The sequence below is a fragment of the Ambystoma mexicanum genome, chromosome 6q, assembly GCF_040938575.1.
Source record: "Ambystoma mexicanum isolate Mex_15411 chromosome 6q, UKY_AmexF1_1, whole genome shotgun sequence".
Classification (NCBI taxonomy): Eukaryota; Metazoa; Chordata; class Amphibia; order Caudata; family Ambystomatidae; genus Ambystoma; species Ambystoma mexicanum.
In genome coordinates, this window is record NC_090937.1 from 1,601,019,503 (window position 1) to 1,601,039,380 (window position 19,878).

Below are 19,878 nucleotides of genomic sequence, written 5' to 3' on the forward strand. Positions count from 1 at the left end.
CGAAACCAATCCGTCGACAATAGTCAAGGATTGGTTTCAATTGAAATGCACTTTTACATGTTAAAAGTAGCTTTTCTGTGGGTTTTTTTTTTTGTAACGTTGAAACGTTAGATGGAGCTGTCCAGTGCTGTAATTTCAGCACTGGACAGCGCCATGTAACGTTTCAAAGTTTGTGTATATTAGCATTTAAATTCTGTTTTTTTTACTTTGAAACGTTACAGGGAGCTGTCCAGTGCTGTAATTTCAGCACTGGACAGCTCCATGTAGCGTTTCAAGGTTTTAGTGTATATTGGGGGGGTTCCCCTCCAGCCCACCCAAACCCCACGCCATCGTCCCACCACCCAACCCAAACCCCTACCCCAACCCTAACCCATGTCGACGGCACTTTCGAATTTAAAAAAAAAGAAATTGTCATTCGAAAGAATGGCATTTCGATAAAGAAAATTCGAAAGTTTGCCTTTTGAAACTTTTGCATTCGACAAAATGACTGGACACCAACTATGTACACTTAGCTGAGCAGTTACCTCCTGTGTTGTGTGCTGTCATCATGGTTTCTTTGACGGTGTCTCTCCTAGGCATTCAAAGCGCTGATTAAGGGTCTTTTATTCTGCTGCTTTACCAGCACCGCCGCCTCAACTCTATTTGTCATGTTCTAAAGTGGGTGCAATGCTCTTTCTATTGCAGTGTGACTTTTAGGCTGGGGACATTTCTTTATTAATTATAACCAATGCTCATGCAGAGTTTGCTGCATCCTCATAAAACTCATTTAAAATAAAAGTCAAAGATGAGATGCAATGAAAATGAAGTGTGACCGGCACCTACTGTCGTGTTGGATAGGGCCGCTGTCCACACTGCCACCCAGACCCGTCTTGTCACAGGTGGGAGGCGCCCAGCCGACATTGCAATGGCAGTTCTTGTTGCTGTTGCACACCTAGAGACATGAAAGGAAGAAGATGAGGACAGAATGCAGGAACCAACTTCCTGCAGGACAATGACATTGATATCACGTGGAGCAAAAATGCAAGCAATGCTTTGAATGATGTCTACCCATAGTGCTTTGCTCTGTGGCTCTGAAATAGAGGTCAATTTGCAGGAATGACCACTAGATGGAACTGTGACATGCGTGGCCTATTACCTGACAGGTCTTCTCTGCCCTCACATTTCATGCAAGGGGGGCTTCCAGCTTGCATTTTTAAACATTTATGGAGCTGCGTCCTCTTCACTGCCGTCCCCTTCTGTCGTGTTCCGGGGATCTCCTCTCATCATGGGGCCTGTTATGGTAGCTGTCCTGAAGTACCTGGACTGGCCTGCTGCCGTACAATGTCCTTCCATCAACACTCGGTTTTAAGACAGGAGTTTTTCCCCGGAATATTTGCCGAAAAAAACGTTTTGCATTTTTTTTGGGGCGGTGGGAAAGGGCATATAAAAGGTTGGGGGGTCGGGAATAAAAAAATAGGTGAATGATGGGGGGACTTGGGGTGGAAACCCACCCAAAAAGAATTGTAAAAACATTTCGAAAAAAAAATCCGCCAAACATTACATGGAAAAACACGCGTCAGAAAAACGGGTGTCGATGAAATGACATAGAATCCCTACTGCAAGACATGTTGTGCCTTCTCGCTGGATCATGGAACCACCATCTAGCTGGACCCAATCCTGAAGCCGAAACCAGCCACTGCACCAGTGAGCCTGGCATTCCCTGCAACTAGGCCAGCAACAGATATAAGTGCCCCAGTGATTCTGTGTGCCCTAGGCACGGACACAAGAAATTGGAGTTCATGGCACGAGCTTGCACACCTGTTTCTCTCCGCCCTCTGACCAGCGGGATCTTACGGGTGTAAAGACCACGCCATCAAAAACTCTCCCTTGCCTGGCCGTGGTCAGTGAAGTTCTGACCAAGGATCCTCCCGGGGGATAACTCTTCGTTTGGTGGGATTGAGAGAGCACCCCATAACTGCATTTACTTAACTTCAATCCTCTAAAATGCTTTACATCTGGAACTGTGGCTCACCCGTTGGCTTTTCAAAACATGCCCTGTGACTTTTGAGGCTTCTTACCCCTACACAAGTGTTTTGCTGGAACACTGAGTCTTTTTAAAAATCAGTAGGTCCACTTATCTCTTGGAGAAGGACTGCTTAACTTATAGGCCCTCGAGTTTCTAAGGCAGAGTATGTGGTTTTTGATAGCGTTGCCCTATTTTTTTACACTTTATTGCTCATAGTTCATAGGGTGATTTATGGATATCTACATATCTGCAACTTTGCCTTGCTAGTGATTTTAAGGCCTAACAAATAGTATGTTGTACTCCTGGGTTCCTCGAGCTATTTGAATGCTATATATTTTGCAAGAAACAATGAGCCCAACACGACTTTCCCATTGAGTTCCTTTCCTAAACTTTGTCTTTCAAATAAAAAGGCCAACACGATTTTTTTCATTGTGTCTATTTTTCAAATGCTGCCTTTTCAGTAAAATTCCAAAACGATTTTGCTATTGTATTCCCACTCCCTGTACCTTACCTTCAAATTAAAGGATCATATGGGATACATTACTCACCGTAATCGTATTTCTGATGCTTGTATCTGCTTAGATTCACATGCTGTGCATAGGCCGACATCTAGTGGAAGCTGCGGAGTATTACAGTTTGTTTTTCGAAAATCAAAAAAGGGCGTCGACACAGGGCGTGCCAGTAATACTATCCCTAGTGTGACGTCCACTGTACCCATGATCCCTCACGCGTCTAGGATCCCCAGATTGTGTTTTTCCTGACATGAGGTAGCATGAGGAGTAGCGTGAGTACAGATAGTCCAAGCAGATAGACAGAAAGGTAAGAACTACAAGCAACCATGCGCCTTCTCTCGGAGGGGAGGAAGGGTGGGTCGCATGTGAATCTAAGCAGATACAAGCATCAGAAATACGATTACGGTGAGTAATGTATCCCTTCTGAGGCTTGTGGAATCTGCTTAGATCACATGCTGTGCATAGATTAGCGAGCAGTACCAGAAGCAGGAGGTGGGATGTGAGAAGGGTCATGAGCAAACAGGTGTCTTAGAACCGCTTGTCCCACTTGTGTATCTGTCTTGGAATGAGTGTCAATGCAGTAATGCTGAGTAAAAGTGTGAATAGAGCTCCAAGTAGCTGCTTTGCAAATGGTGTCGAGGGGAACATTTGCAATGAAAGCCAGAGTGGCCCCAATGCCTCTAGTAGAGTGGGCCCTTGGTGTAAACGGCAGAGTCTTTTTAGAAAGAGAGTAACACAGCTGTATACAGTTGATAATCCACTTAGAGATAGCGCCCTTAGAGACGCGATCCCCCTCTCTGCCTGTAGCTACGGAGACAAACAGTTGATCTGTTTTCCTTAGCGGTCTGGTTTTATTTACATAGTATAAGACCGCCCTACGCACATCTAGGGTGTGTAGTTTCACCTCAGCCGAGCTTTGTGGGTTTTGGAAGAAAGCCGGAAGCTCGATGGACTGGTTTACATGGAACTTGGATATGAATTTTGGTGAGAACCTAGGGTGTGTGCGTAAAACCAGTTTGTCCTTGTGGATAGTAAAGAAAGGATCTTGCACTGACAGAGCCTGAATTTCACTGACCCTTCTTATGGAGGTAATGGCTACTAAGAAGGCCGTTTTATAAGTCAGGTGTTTGAGACTACTTTTATGCATGGGTTCGAAGGGGGGCCCCATGAGCTTAGCTAGCACCACGTTGAGGTCCCATCCTGGCGGTGGGTTCGAAATAGGAGGGTGAAGTCTCTTTACTCCTTCCATGAAGGCTTTAACCACTGGTACTTTCCACCACGAGACCCTGTTATGGGATGTGGTGTAAGCCGAGAGGGCTGCCAGGTGTACTTTCAGAGAGTTAAAAACCAACCCTGCATCCAGCAGGTGGAGCATGTATGTTACAACGTTGGAAGGAGTGCAATCAACCGGGTTGATTTGTTTATTCTGGCACCAGATAACGAATCTTTTCCACTTGTCAAAGTAACAGTGTCTTGTATTTGGTTTCCTGGACTCTTTTAGAATGTCCATACACCTCTGTGGTAATTTGAGATGTCCAAACTCTATGACTTCAGGAGCCATGCTGCTAGGTTCATAGAGTTGGGTTCCTGATGCAGTTTTTGACCTTGTTGCTGGGACAGAAGGTTGTACCAGGCTGGGAGTCTGATGGGCTCGCACACCGCCATCCTGCGTAGGTGTGGAAACCATGGTTGTCTCGCCCACATGGGAGCAACTAGGATGAGCGTCATTGATTCCTTGTTCATCTTGTACACCACCTTCCTGATGAGAGGAGTTGGTGGAAAAGCGTACGCAAACATCCCTGACCAGTTCATCCACAGGGCATTCCCCTGGGAGTCCGTTTGGGGGAACCTGGATGCAAATCCTGGGCATTGTTTGTTTTCGCTTGTGGCGAATAGGTCTATAGTGGGGAAACCCCACTGAGAGAAGAGATCTTCTACTACGTCTCTGTGAAGGACCCATTCGTGTTCTTCTGGGAGGGGGTCTCTGCTTAGAGCATCCGCTAGGGAATTGAGCTCCCCTGGAACATGTTGCGATGACAGGAAGATGTTCCGTCTGAGTGCCCATATCCATATTTTCTGGGCAAGCTTGGACAGATTTGGCGAACGAGTCCCTCCTTGCTTGTTCAGATAGAACATGGCTGTCGTGCTGTCCGTCCTGATCTGCACCGACAAGTTCAGTAGATGGGGCTCGAACGCCTGCAGCGCACGGAATACTGCCAGAAGCTCTAGCAGATTGATGTGGTTCTTGGCTACTGAGTGAGACCAGAGACCCTGAGCTGTGTGGTGGAGATGGTGAGCTCCCCACCCAGTCAGGCATGCATCTGTAGTAACCACTGCCTGTACTTCGGGATCGTAAAAGGGTTTCCCCTTTGCGATATTCTCTCTTGTCCACCAGTGTAGGCTCTGTACGAGTGTTGGCGAAACGACCACTAGATCGTCCCACTGACCACTTGCCTGAGACCACTGTTTCGCCAACCATTCCTGCATGGGACGCATGCGCAGACGCGCGTGGGGGACCAGGTAAATGCATGACGCCATCATGCCCAGTAACCGCATAGCTTTGCGTACTGTTATCTGTTGACCTGACTGATAATGCGGAATTTGCAGGAGTATATTCCGAATTCTTTCTTCCGAAGGGAAGGTCAATTCTCTCTGAGTATCTAGGATAGCTCCTAGAAACTGTTTTGAGGTGCTTGGCACCAGACTTGACTTCTTCTCGTTGATAGAGAAGCCTAATTCGTGGAGGAGGTCGATAGTCCTCTGAATGTTTGATCTGCAGATTCCTGGGGTTTCCCCCGTTATGAGCCAGTCGTCTAGATAAGGGTACACTGGGATTGCCTCCCTGCGTAGGTGTGCAGCTGCCACCGCCAGTACCTTGGTGAATACCCTTGGTGCTGAAGCTATCCCGAAGGGCAGTACCTTGAATTGGTAGTGGCGACTGTCCACCTTGAAGCGCAAGTATTTTCTGTGCGCCGGGAGCATAGAAATATGAAAATAGGCATCTTTCATATCCAAGGTTGCCATGTAATCCCCCTTTTTTAGGAGTGGGATTACCTCTTGTAGCGTGGTCATACGGAATTTTTGGGGCTTGACATACTTGTTGGCAGGCCGTAAGTCCAATACTGGGCGCATTGTTAAATCTTTCTTTGGCACAAGGAAGTAAGTTGAATAGATACCCTTGTTTACCTGGTGTCCTGGGACGAGTTCTATCGCGTCCTTTAGGAGCAGATTGTAGACTTCCTCGAGGAGGATCTTTTGATGTTCTAAAGAGTGGACTTTTTGTCTTGGAGGGTGGTTTCGGGGACGTTGCAGTAGTTCTATACAGTACCCCTCGGATACTGTCGACAGCACCCATCTGTCGGATGTTATCCCTTCCCATGCCTGGGTGAAGCTGGATATTCGTCCCCCTACTGGGGTTGCATGGGAAGGGACCCTGAAATGAGCGTCACTGCTTTGGTGGAGGCGTGCCGCCTCCTTTACTGGGGCTGCCTCTGCCTCTACCACGTCCTCTTCTACTAGCCCTACCATACCCCTGGGTAGACTGTTGTGAGTTGGTGTTCCACTGTGTACCCTGGGTGTGGGAATAGCTATTTCCTCTATTGGAATTTTGGCCGCGGGGGCGACGAAAATTGCCGTTCCCTCTTTGGTTAGGTGGTTTTGTAGTTAACTGGCCAAGGGATTTGAGGGTGTCGAATTCCTCCTTAGCGTTTTTTAGTGCGTCCTCGACTGCCTTTCCAAACAGGAGATCACTTTCCACTGGTTTGTCTAAGAGTGCAGCTTGTGTTTCTGCTCTGAATCCCGACTGCCTCAACCAAGCATGTCTTTTGATGACAGTCCCCTCTGCTATAATTCTACCCGCATTGTCTGCGGCGTCTAAAGTTGCTTTTAAAATGCAGCCTGAGACGTTTCTTCCCTCTGCACAAATGCGAGATAGCTGGCTCTTAAGGGGTTCGGGAGCGGAATCTATTAGTGCTGCCACTTCTTCCCACTGATGGCAGTTGTAGCTGGCCAACAGTGTGGTGGAATTCGCGATTCTGGTTTGGTAGGCTGCCGTGGAAGCTACTTTTCTACCAAAACCATAGAGTTTCTTACTTTCTTTGTCGGGGGGAGCCTCCGAGGAAGATAATGGGGTTCCAGCTCTCTTGCGGGTGTTAGTTACGACTAGAGAGTCTGGCTTAAGTTGGCCTCTAATATATAGAGGGTCCGACTGGGCTGCTTTAAACAGCTTCTCTACTCTCGGGTTTACAGGTCTTGTCAAGTTTGGGTTGACAAGGGATGGTGCTATTCTGCGTTGAATAGATTTCAGGATGGGAATGGTCTGGGCTACTGTCTTCCTTTCCCCTATTAGTTCCTCCGCAAAGTCCCTCTCTTCTTGGACACCTTGTGTGTCTATGTGGAAGTGGTTAGCTGCCCGAGAGAGCAGTTCATTCAGGAGGGGCTGATTATCTATTGGGGAATCAGACACTGGGGCTTCCCTTTCGACTGGTGAGTCCATTCTGAAAATATCTGGGCTATTTTCTGGCTCATCCTCGTCTTCGTCCTCCCCGTAATAATCTGACACTGCGAGATCTTCTGGTGTCTCAAAATCCTGGCCCTCTATAAGGGAAGAGTCTCCTTGGCCTGTAGGGAAAAGGCAAGAATAGGGTTGGACCTCGAAGGGTTCTGAAGCTTTTACTGGTGTCTCGACCCGGGGCCTTTTATTTGAAGAGATAGGGTCCCTTGAACCTGAGGGAGAAGATTCCTGAGGGTTTAAAGCTAGTAGTTGGTCAGGGTGTCTTTCGAAGAAATTTGCTAAGGAGGACATCCTTGACATTACTCTGTCAATGTCCTCGCATGACCAGAGTTTTGAGCTTGGGGTGACCCTGCTGGAACTCTCTATGGACTGTCCCTGAGAAGACTTGGACGGGGAAGTCAGTTCTATTGTTGTGGGGGATTGCAAGGGTTGTTTCCTTTGTTGCTTACCCCCTTCCCCGTGGGTGGAAGTGTGTTTACCCTTTCCCTTATCTTTCGACGCCTGGCGTCGAGGATCGGAGGTGGAAACCCTGTGTTTCGAACTAGGCTTCGAAACTGGGCCGTCCTCACTCCCAAGTGATGTTCCCTTTCCCTGGGGTGCAGGCTGGGGATGGAAGCCGTGTTCGTCTCCGGACGAGTGATCTTCCGTGATGTTAATGGGCGAGGCACTATGTGCAAGTGTGGAGGCTTGCCTGACGTCGTGCGGCGACCTCGACCGGGACCGCCCAGAGGACGTCCTTTCGGACCGCTCCTTTTGTGCCTCTTTCCGAGGTTTCGACGACGTCGAATCTCGGGTGGGTTTTTTGTGTTTAGCGTGTGTATGTGTAACGCTCTTGTCGCCGGGGGACTTCCCCATAGTCGCCGGGACGGACGACCTTCCGAGGCCGGGGACGTGCGTTAGGCTGTCTTTCGACGCCTTGGTGCCCTCGCCGTCCGAAAGTCCGGCGTCGCTGCCGTCGCTGAAGGTACCCTCCGCCTCCATAGCTGCTAGCTTGGCGTGGTGGGCCCAACGCTTGGTGGAGCGGTCCTTAAGAGTTTTTGTCTTAAACCTGCTACAGGCCCTGCAACCCGCCTCGGGGTGGTCTCTGGGCAGGCAAAGGTTGCACGTAGCGTGCTTATCTACCCAAGGGTATTTTTTATTACACTTGGGGCAAAACTGAAAGGGCGTACCCTCCATACGCGCCTGTGGGCAGCGGGCAAGTGTGTGTAGGTAAGAAGGTGTTTCTAACCGAGTGTGGAAGTGTACCACCCCCCACTCTCCCTACTGTAGGGCCGAGGCCAGCGGCCCAGGCCCGAGCCGAGGCGGAGCCTCAAGGCCCAATCCGTCGGGTTTCGACGTTGATCTCCTCCCCGGTTCGGCGTCGAGATGCTGGTCGACGTAGGGGTGAGAAAATGGGGCAAATTAGAATTATTTTTAAGTGTAAATATGGCAAAGCCAGGGAACTCCGATGAAGTGCTTCCGACCAGAATGGCGGAAAAAAACAATCTGGGGATCCTAGACGCGTGAGGGATCATGGGTACAGTGGACGTCACACTAGGGATAGTATTACTGGCACGCCCTGTGTCGACGCCCTTTTTCGATTTTCGAAAAACAAACTGTAATACTCCGCAGCTTCCACTAGATGTCGGCCTATGCACAGCATGTGATCTAAGCAGATTCCACAAGCCTCAGAAATATATATAACTAATGCCGGGGTTTGGAGGTTGCCGGCAGAGAAGAGCATTGTGATTACCCAAGCAATCACTGGGGGTTGTTGCAAATTACATACTTGTTAATGTGCAAGAAAAAGTGATTTGATGTAAAGTCTCTACATTTTACCTGTGTGTTGTAGTATCTGTAAGTTCATTAGAAATGCAAGTCAGTCAATTTGTGCAATTAATTTGAAATTGTGATATTCTGTTGTGCCACGGCGTCAGTGGTTGATATTGGTTGTTTTTTTGTCCTTTGTCAAACCTTAAATAAATATAGACTCTTACTATACACCGGCCTGGTTCCTAGCTCATTGGTGGTACAGAGGGTATTTGCTGGGGTGGAGCGAAATCGGTTGGAGGCCTCACTAAAGTTATATCTCCATAAGCGCTTTGGGTGCGTGCAACGCTGCTTTAGGGGGGAAGGAACTCCCTGAGTTAAGAGTGACTACCTAATAAATTGTGACAACAGTATTTCGTTTTTTCATTCTGCAAAAAGCTAATCTGCTAATTCCCATGTCTGACAGCGAACCAATATTCCTGTTTTTTTAAAAATACTTTAAGTATCCCAACTCCCAATCGCCCCGACCCCATTACTTGTATAGGGTGTTTTTAATATATGGACACATTTGAGTTTTCCCCGGTCTGGGCAAGGCTATAATCTTCCTCCGAGTTGCAACAGCCTCAAGCACGGTCATGGGTCCCTCTGTCTGGATGAGTGCCATCTATTTTCTTTTAGCACCTGGGAACGAATCAGGTTCTTTGGATCGCGGGCTGAAACTTCTAATCTCAGCCTGCGTTCCATGGAACCTAGAGGCTTCTTACCCCTCCCCGCAGTGCAATATTCCCCCCACCCTCAATTATCTTTTTTTTCCTGTTCCCTCCACTTCCCCACCCCACTTACCGTTTTTCATCGGCGGCCCCTCTGCCGCTGCACTTCTGATACCGCTCTGTGTCATGATGCCTACCTCCAAGGAGCCAGGTCCGACCCAGCAACCCCAGAGGCAGGCATCATTTCCCCCAGGGGAGTGCCAGCGGGCCCAAGCTGGGGCCCTTTGGACGCAGTCCTGGCGCCTTAGGCGCCAGGCTCATGTTGGACCTCTGTCCTGGCGCCTTAGGCGCCAGGCTCATAAAGCTGGACATGTGTTCAAGTGTTTTAATGTGCACTTACCTGATGCAGACCATGCTGCCACATCCAGGCCCTCTTGAGGCCTGAATGGAACTACTTTACCTGTGGGACTACTTTCCACCCGGGTGTGGTCGGGGAAGGATACATACCTGATCGGAGGAAGGATACACACTTGGGACTTCTTCCAAAGCTATTTAAACCACACCCGATCAGCAACTCACGCTTCGCGTTGTTCTGCTCCTCGCAGCTGGACGCTCACCGTGTCAGCTCCTGCATCTGGACCTCAGCCACGCCTGTCAGTATCCTGGGTCACCTGCAAAGGGAGACAAAAGACCTTACCTGCTAAATCAGCACCACAGAGACTTCACACCGACGATCCTGAAAAGGAAGACATCATTTTAAAAGCATTTCGCTACGATCGCTGCAGCGCTGCATTTCTCTCACCTTTCCTGGACGCCACCATCTTCAGCAGCGATCATCCGGATCCACAGCCACTTCCCAGAGCCTAGAGAGAAAAAGACAAGAACAAGGTGAGAGAAGGAAGGGAACAGGAAAAGCTCAGTTTCCTTCTAAGTCTTACCTGTTGGGTCATTCCCATTTCATTTCGGGTCTTGCCGCTTCCAGGCATCCGGACCCCGGCCCCTATGGGGAAAAAAGACAAAGACATTGAATGAGCAAATGCAAAGACATTACCCGAGCGCTCATCCAGAACTCACCTGTCATTTACTGGAACTGCACGTTTCACTTCGGGTCGGCGCCATATCTCCGGCATTCCGAACCCCGGCCCCTAAGGGGAAAAAGACAATGAACATTATTATTAAGCTTGGACTTTTGAACTTGCAACAGAACTTTTACAGAGCCTTACCTGAATATTCAAGCTTACCTGAACTCCCATCAATCCTCAATCCAGTGAAGTAACTGGGTTTCAACGCGCCCCTGCATCAGAAGCAGGATGGAGAGCTCATCCTTCCTGACCCTAAGGTGAGACTTCACGGGGAATCGTGGAAGGGTATCGTGGAGAGTTGGAAGAGAGTGGGAGGCTTGAGCATAACTCAGTCAGTAGGTAATACTCCCTTTTCACGCACAGGGGAATATTCCTGCGAGCCGGAGAAGCCAGAGTAGAGGGGCCCTTCCTGTCCATCTTCAGAGTCCTGCGCTTCACCATTGAAGAAGCATCAGCACTCGAAGCCAGACCTGCGCCTCCGTGGGAATCAGGTGAGCGTTACAGAACGTGAAGCCTACCCACAATTTCCCACCCGGGCGCTATGGAGACTTCCGAGACTGACCAGCTTGCCCAGCTTTTGGGGGAATTACGGGCGGAGGTGCACTCAGCCCACCAGGAGACTAACGCTCTCAAAAGAGAACTGATCTTCTCCAAGGAAAGAACAAATGACCTAGCCAAAAGGTTATTACAGGCCCAGGCAGGGCACACTCCTTTACCTAATTCCGGAGACATTTCCACATCAATGGGTTTGAGTAACCCGGTACAAATTAATCTACCTGGACACATGCCTTTGGCCCCGCCTGAACGTTTTGCAGGGGATCCCAAGAAATATGCCGTCTTTATGAACCAATGTCGTTTACACTTTCTATGCAGACCCGGAGCCTTCCGTAACGATCAGACCAAGGTAGCCTTTATACTATCTTACCTCAGTGGCAGTGCTGCCGATTGGTCTATTCCATTGGTAAATCAGGATGATCCCATTCTCCAGAATTTTCAGGGCTTCCAGGCCAGCATGGAAAGATTGTTCGCTCGACACTCTCAAGGACAGGCCCTTGATAACGAACTGCTATCCTTACGACAAGGTAATCAGGATCTTCTGTCCTACATTACCACCTTTAACAGACTGGTTGTGGAAACTGGATGGCCAGAAAACAAAAGGATCACATTGTTTCATTGAGGCCTGCGCGGAGAGCTTAAGGATGTTCTAGCTCAGATAGTAAACCCACCCCAGGTCTGCGCAGACTACATAAACTTGGTGGTTCAACTTGATCACAGACTTCAAAATAGAAAAGCAGATCGGTTCAAGTATGAAAACTGAGTACCAATCAAAACCCACGCTAACTCCAAGAGTACCGACGTATCAGAACCTATGCAAATCGGTGGTGTTAAAGGACCATTAACGCAGAAAGAACAAGAGAGAAGGCGGCAAATGCAACTTTGTCTGTATTGCGGGACTTCCGGTCACTTTCTTCGAAATTGTCCAGTTAAACCACTTAAGAAGGTGGTTGGAACTAATGATAATGAATTATTGACACCTGATTCGGGAAACGACCTAGCCCGACAAGCGTAGGGGTCCGCTTGCCGAGCTTGAAAACTAACTCTTTGACCCCGCATTTTGTCATGCCAATGGTGCTCGTGGACCCAAAACAGCCTCAGCAGTTGCATGCTATAAAAGCATACATCGACAGTGGAGCTATTGGAAATTACATAGACCGTGAATTGGCTTCCAGGATTAAGCTTCCTCTCCGCCCGAAAGTAACCCAAGATGTCATTACTAAGTAGATGGAACCGAAATAGCCTCAGGGCCTGTAACGCATTCCACTGTTGAAGTGACTCTGGTGGGTCAGGATGGACATCGGGAAGCAATCGTGTTTGATGTGATCAAGACCCCACAATTTCAAATAATTCTTGGAATTCCTTGGTTAGAAACACATAATCCCAGAATTGACTGGCGAGCAAAGAAGATAAGTTTTCCTGATTGTGAACCAACTTGTTATCCAAGAAATCCAGCTATGGGTCTAGCCTCAGCAACTTCCACCCCTGTACAGCTACCGTCAGAATACCAAGAATTCCAAGACGTTTTTCAGAAAGAACAGGCTAACACGTTACCTCCCCATCGGTCTTATGATTGCCAAATCGATCTGGTACCCAATGCTCAACTACCTTGTAGTAGGATTTATGCTCTTACGGAACCTGAGAACCTGCATTTGCGTCAGTATTTAGATCAGTACCTAGCCAATGGTTTTATTCGCCCGTCCAAGTCTCCTGTCTCTTCAGCTCTGTTCTTCGTGCCGAAAAAAGAAGGCGACCTTAGAACGTGTATAGACTATCGTGCCCTAAATCAAATAACGATTAAGAATCGTTATCCTCTGCCCTTGATCCCTGAGCTTATCGACCAGGTGAAAGACGCTTGTGTGTACACCAAGTTAGATCTCCGAGGAGCTTATCACCTGGTGCGCATAAAAGAAGGCGACGAATGGAAGACTGCATTCCGCACCAAATTTGGGCTCTTCGAATATCAGGTGATGCTCTTTGGGTTGTGCAATGCACCTGCCGCCTTTCAGTACTTTATGAATGATGTTCTTCGGGAACTTATCGACGTCTGTGTCATTGTTTACATTGACGACATCTTGGTGTACTCTTCTTCAGAATCCGATTACAGAAAACATGTTAGGGCAGTTCTTGAGAAATTGCGCCAGCACAGACTATTTGCAAAACTCGAAAAATGCGTTTTTCATACCACAGAAGTTGAGTTTCTCGGATTCATCCTGACACCTCAAGGAGTCCGAATGGACTCGCAAAAGGTGGACGCCATCCTCAAATGGCCATCTCCTAGCTCGGTGAAGGGAGTTCAGAGCATGCTCGGCTTTGCCAATTTCTATCGAAGATTCATCCCGGAATTTTCCCGAACAGTCCAACCCATCACCGCTCTCCTAAAGAAAAACAAACGCTTCGAATGGACTCTTGAGGCCGAACAAGCCTTCCAGGACCTGAAAACCAAATTCACCTCTGCACCTGTATTGAAACACCCGCACCCAGATCTCCCGTACATAGTGGAAACCGGTGCATCCAGTTCGGCCATGGGAGCTGCCCTGTCGCAAAGAGACCCAAAAACTAACCAACTACACCCAGTGGCCTTTTGGTCCAGAAAATTTTCTCCTCCTGAAATCAACTACGCAATTACCGATAAAGAGTTACTGGCCATCAAATCTGCTTTCAAGGCTTGGCGTCACTACCTCCTCGGGGCAAGACATACCATTACCGTAATTACGGACCACAGAAACTTACAGTATTTAAAGAGGGCCAAAGCTCGATCTTCACGACAACTCCGATGGGCTCTATTCTTTGCGGAATTTGATTTTGTAATTACCTATCGCCCTGGCTGCAAGAATGGAAAAGCGGACGCCTTATCCCGGATTGGCATGGAAGAACCTAATTCGAGCTTAGAACCTGTGCCCATCATACCTGAGCAAAGAATCTTAGGCTTAACTTCATTGCAAACTATTGAAGACATCAAACGCAAGTAAAACAACTTCTAGACCCTTCAACCTTACTGGAATGGAGTCAGAAGGGTCCTCATTACACCGTTAAGGATGACTTACCCTACTTCCAGGAGCGGTTGTTTCTGCCAAGTAAAGAATTGCAATAACTTGTTATTGCCCATCATCATGAATCTTTAATGGAAGGACACCCTGGTATCGCTAAAACGGAGGAAAAAATCAAACATCACTTCTGGTGGCATTCTTGGAGAAAAGAAAGTCTTTTGTTCTGTCTTGCGGAATTTGCGCCCAAAACAAGGCTCAAAAGAAAAGGCCAGCCGGCCTACTTCAACCCTTGGATATTCCACCGGCACCATGGCACACCCTGTCAATGGACTTTATAACCGACCTGCCTCCTTGTGCTGGTTACAACACAATCCTTGTAATTGTGGACCTATTCACCAAAATGGCCCACTTTATCCCTTTAAAGGGTTTGCCTTCTGCTTCCACCTTGGCCAAGGAATTCCTGGAGAATATAGTTTGCATACATGGTTTCCCTTCCATATTAGTCTCGGATCGTGGAAGTCAATTTATCTCCCATTTTTGGAAGAAGTGTTGCCAACTAGCACAAATAGATGTGCGGTTATCCACCAGCCACCACCCCCAGACCGACGGACAAACCGAGAGAACAAATCAGACTCTCGAGCAATATCTTCGGTGCATGTTACACCAATCTGAGTTAAATTGGAAAGACATCCTTTGGATCGCAGAATATGCATACAACAATTCAGTGCATTCTGGAACCGGACAAACCCCCTTTTATACTTTGTATGGTCACCATCCTCGGACCTCTGACCTAGATCCACACTGACTCTGGAAATGCCCGCAGTAAATCATCTGCATTCCACATAACCCGAGCCTTCAAAGAAGCTGCAACTCATTTACAGCAAGCCAAGAAAAAGTATAAAGAAAACGCGGATTTGCACCGAAGTAAAACTCCTCCTTACCAAGTAGGAGACCAGGTATGGCTAGCAACTAAACATTTATCCCTCAAGGGCCCGTGAACCTTCAATCCCAGATTCATAGGACCTTATCCCATCAAGGCTATAATCAACCCAGTGGCCTTTAAACTGGATCTACCGTCCAACATGCGTATTCATCCAGTTTTTCATGCATCACTTTTGAAGCCCGTACAACCTGGAACCCGATTGTCCAAGCCTCCAGATCCAGTTCAAATTGAAGGGGAATTAGAATTCGAAGTTAAAGACATTTTAGACTCCAAGGTGGTAAAGTCGAAACTTTTCTATCTTGTTGACTGGAAGGGATATGGACCTCAGGAGAGATCGTGGGAGCCTAGTAACCATGTCCACACACCTCGATTAGTACAAAGGTTTCACCGGAGATTTCCGAACAAGCCAAAACCCCCGGAGGGAAGAACCTTGGGAGGGGCCTTGAGGGGGGGGTACTGTCATGATGCCTACCTCCAAGGAGCCAGGTCCGACCCAGCAACCCCAGAGGCAGGCATCATTTCCCCCAGGGGAGTGCCAGCGGGCCCAAGCTGGGGCCCTTTGGACGCAGTCCTGGCGCCTTAGGCGCCAGGCTCATGTTGGACCTCTGTCCTGGCGCCTTAGGCGCCAGGCTCATAAAGCTGGACATGTGTTCAAGTGTTTTAATGTGCACTTACCTGATGCAGACCATGCTGCCACATCCAGGCCCTCTTGAGGCCTGAATGGAACTACTTTACCTGTGGGACTACTTTCCACCCGGGTGTGGTCGGGGAAGGATACATACCTGATCGGAGGAAGGATACACACTTGGAACTTCTTCCAAAGCTATTTAAACCACACCCGATCAGCAACTCACGCTTCGCGTTGTTCTGCTCCTCGCAGCTGGACGCTCACCGTGTCAGCTCCTGCATCTGGACCTCAGCCACGCCTGTCAGTATCCTGGGTCACCTGCAAAGGGAGACAAAAGACCTTACCTGCTAAATCAGCACCACAGAGACTTCACACCGACGATCCTGAAAAGGAAGACATAACTTTAAAAGCATTTCGCTACGATCGCTGCAGCGCTGCATTTCACTCACCTTTCCTGGGCGCCTCCATCTTCAGCAGCGATCATCCGGATCCACAGCCACTTCCCAGAGCCTAGAGAGAAAAAGACAAGAACAAGGTGAGAGAAGGAAGGGAATAGGAAAAGCTCAGTTTCCTTCTAAGTCTTACCTGTTGGGTCATTCCCATTTCATTTCGGGTCTTGCCGCTTCCAGGCATCCGGACCCCGGCCCCTATGGGGAAAAAAGACAAAGACATTGAATGAGCGAATGCAAAGACATTACCCGAACGCTCATCCAGAACTCACCTGTCATTTACTGGAACTGCACGTTTCACTTCGGGTCGGTGCCATATCTCCGGCATTCCGAACCCCGGCCCCTAAGGGGAAAAAGACAATGAACATTATTATTAAGCTTGGACTTTTGAACTTGCAACAGAACTTTTACAGAGCCTTACCTGAATAGTCAAGCTTACCTGAACTCCCATCAATCCTCAATCCAGTGAAGTAACTGGGTTTCAACGCGCCCCTGCATCAGAAGCAGGATGGAGAGCTCATCCTTCCTGACCCTAAGGTGAGACTTCACGGGGAATCGCGGAAGGGTATCGTGGAGGGTTGGAAGAGAGTGGGAGGCTTGAGCATAACTCAGTCAGTAGGTAATACTCCCTTTTCACGCACAGGGGAATATTCCTGCGAGCCGGAGAAGCCAGAGTAGAGGGCCCTTCCTGTCCATCTTCAGAGTCCTGCGCTTCACCATTGAAGAAGCATCAGCACTCGAAGCCAGACCTGCGCCTCCGTGGGAATCAGGTGAGCGTTACACTCTGTGGACGCCCATGAAATGGAAGAGGGGCTCCGCCTCCCATAACCATGGCAGCCATCTTTAGACAGTATTTTCATTCAATGAACGGGACACTGCCAACTCTAAAGCAAATGGAGCTTTTTCTAACCCCATCATTTCTTTCCTTATTTGGTTAGGAAAGCTGCATCAGTTGGGATATACATTTAGTAATCACAGTACCCCGTTCCTAGCAAACAATTTGGGAATGGGGAAGAACAAACGGGCGCGTATACGGTTGTGGGCATACCACGGTTGACTTGATTTCAGAGTTCGGGTTAGGCTGGATTTATTTCCCTTTACTTTACACACCTGAACTCAGCCTCTGAACAGGGATGGAAGATTGTTCTTCCCTTTTCCAGTTGAAAGGGTCAAGAGGAGATAGTCAGGGACCCTGAAGTAGGTACTGATACATTCCGACACGCTTTGGACACGCTATTGAGTGTCTCTTTATTAAAGACGTCTGTGTCATGATAACTGGGAGGTTACAGCACATTGCTTGCTAGGGACCGGGCGGCACTATTGGCTGTTCTCCTTCGGTCCCAGTACTGCCATTATTCTGATCCACTCCATGCAACAGTGCTTGCCACACGGTCCAAATACTTAACTGTACTTGAATGTGTTAATGTAAAGGTTTCTTGGTGGTGCCCACCTCCCCAGGTTACATAATATTTAGTAATCCCAGAAAAATATCGACAAATGCATAATCATCGTTATCATTGCTTAGTCTTTTTGTTTTTATAGAGTTATGTCACCATGTATAACTACTGAGCAAAATAGATCATGCAGGACAGGCAATAAACAAAAAACAGACATTAAATCCTGGAGCGATGTCGCTGTGCCACGGCCATTGACCTCAAAAAGATTATGCCGTGGAGGACACTGTGGCCACCGCGAGATACGGGGTCTCTAGCCTGCCGGTCTCCTGATCTCTTGGACTGCAATTTCCCTGATCTCTCACCATTGAATATGCATGCTAGGGTTGTTGGGAATTGTAGTCTGAAACATACAGAGAGCTAAAGGTTGCAGACCCCGGAAGGACAGCAGTAGACCAACTGGAGGCTGTCAGAGGGAGCCTCCCTCCCAAAGCTCTCCATGAACGCATGTACAGCCGGGAAGGGGCATCCCGGAAGGTTATCCAGGTCTGGTAAGGTCAGTCAGGCAGGAAATATTACCTCCATACACGAGGTACAGGTTTGATGCTATGAACGTTCGGTAAATAAATCAAAGATTAGTCTTAATGGATACACAAAGCAGACCCTTTTACGCAAATCCTTGCAAGGGTGTTACCGCTGACCGTACCTCAATTTACAAGCGGCCTGCTTCATTTTAAAAGGGCCGAGATGGCACCCCTTCGTGCCCCTCTGCGAGTGGCATCCTTGGCAGGAGGCTTGAATTGCTTTTTATCGGCCGTTCTAGATTAAAATACTCCATGGAGATCAAAGCAAGGTAAAACAAAAGAGGTTCAAATGAAGAGGGAACAAAATCAAGTTCAGATTAAAACGAACCTAATCAGTAATAAGTCAAAGCAAAGTAAATTATAACAAAATTAGCACGAATACTTCAATTTTAAAATTGTTTAACTTTAGAAAGCATTTAATTTAAAAAAACAATAATATTAAAATGGGTGAGGGTCCCCAGTTACCCAGTAAACTCTAAAGAGGTACCTTAAACTCATTCCCAAATAGGGCACAAATACTAGTAAAATCTGGGGGAACCTTCATACCCACAAAATTCTCACCCTTTGTACATTTGTTTTTCTTTCTACATTTCCACTGTTTTTTTACTGTATTAAAGTTCCATTGTGTGCCCTTTTTATTTTTGGCCAGTAGGAGGCCACCTATAAGCCTGGACTATTGTATTTGAATACAGCTACGGGGGGGGGGGGGTGGGGGGGGTAGGATGTGAGGAGCGATACAAAGACCATACTAATCCCTATGGCCACTCCCGCTCACTGATTGCACCACCCCACCCCACCCAAAACACATCATTGAGCTAGGTTTATCAAGCAGTAACATCAAACTTAGGACTCAAAGCTGTCTTTCAATGGCTTCATTGGAGCTGTAAAATGACTATGGGTATGATAAAATGTCTTAACCAAGTATGTCACCAGCCACTTGATTTATAACAGTATGCATGTCCGTCCTGTTTATTGACAACCCGCATTGGCAAAGCCTACAATTTTGGCTTGTGTATAGGAATTAGATAGGCATGTGCCTGGCAACGCTATGTTATGCTCAGTTACTTGCATCATCAATGCCTGCAGCTGGTACCATTAATGGCCAGTAAGCACCATTAAGAAAGTGCCTGGCAACTGCCTGCAAATCTCATGAGCACACCAACGACCAAAACTGTTGGCATTGCCAATGGGTGTTTGAACTGTTCCCTCTTTTTTAGCTGAACTGCAGTAAACAGATGCCTGTGCCCGTAGAGTGATGCGATGTATGAACCCTCCGCATTTCCAAATGTCAAAACAAAAATGGAAAATGCTGTGACTTAGGACTTTAGAAATGTTGTGTTTCATTCATTCAGGTGGGCTTGGCTTTTGGAAAATAAGACTGTACTCGTCTTGTTTTGAAGTTGTTGTTTTTTTTTTTTTAACTGTGGGTTATTTTGCATGAATTCTATTTAGAATATCCACACCGGTTCTGACGTCTGAGTAAAGGGCGGGGATACGAGCGCCAACTCAGTGCTGGTGGCTGTCATAGCATTGATACATATCTGTCACCCCACCAACTCCGCCCCCTCCCACCTGCACATCGAGCAACTGGCTCTATCGCTTAGTGTAGAGGGGAGGAAAGATGGCGGAAACAGGCGGCGAGGAGTCTCCAGAGTGTGGCGGAAGCAGGCGGGGAGGAGGCACCAGAGTGTGGCGGAAGCAGGCGGGGAGGAGGTGCCAGAGCGTGGCGGAAGCAGGTGGGAAGGAGGCACCAGAGCGTGGCGG

At 48.0% G+C, this 19,878-nt stretch overlaps 1 protein-coding gene and 1 long non-coding RNA gene across 4 annotated transcripts in view; one reads left to right on the forward strand and one right to left on the reverse strand.

Moving 5' to 3' along the window:
• LOC138516887 (disintegrin and metalloproteinase domain-containing protein 33-like) overlaps positions 1–19,878 on the reverse strand; it is a 629,971-nt gene that overhangs the window by 58,991 nt on the left and 551,102 nt on the right. For all 3 annotated transcript variants that reach the window (XM_069632337.1, XM_069632338.1, XM_069632336.1), the window contains exon 18: positions 823–931. In XM_069632337.1, coding sequence (XP_069488438.1) covers positions 823–931 — 109 coding nt within the window. The remainder of the gene's footprint in view (positions 1–822; positions 932–19,878) is intronic.
• Positions 1–19,878, forward strand: part of LOC138516888 (uncharacterized) — a 125,705-nt gene that overhangs the window by 57,504 nt on the left and 48,323 nt on the right. The window lies entirely within an intron of this gene.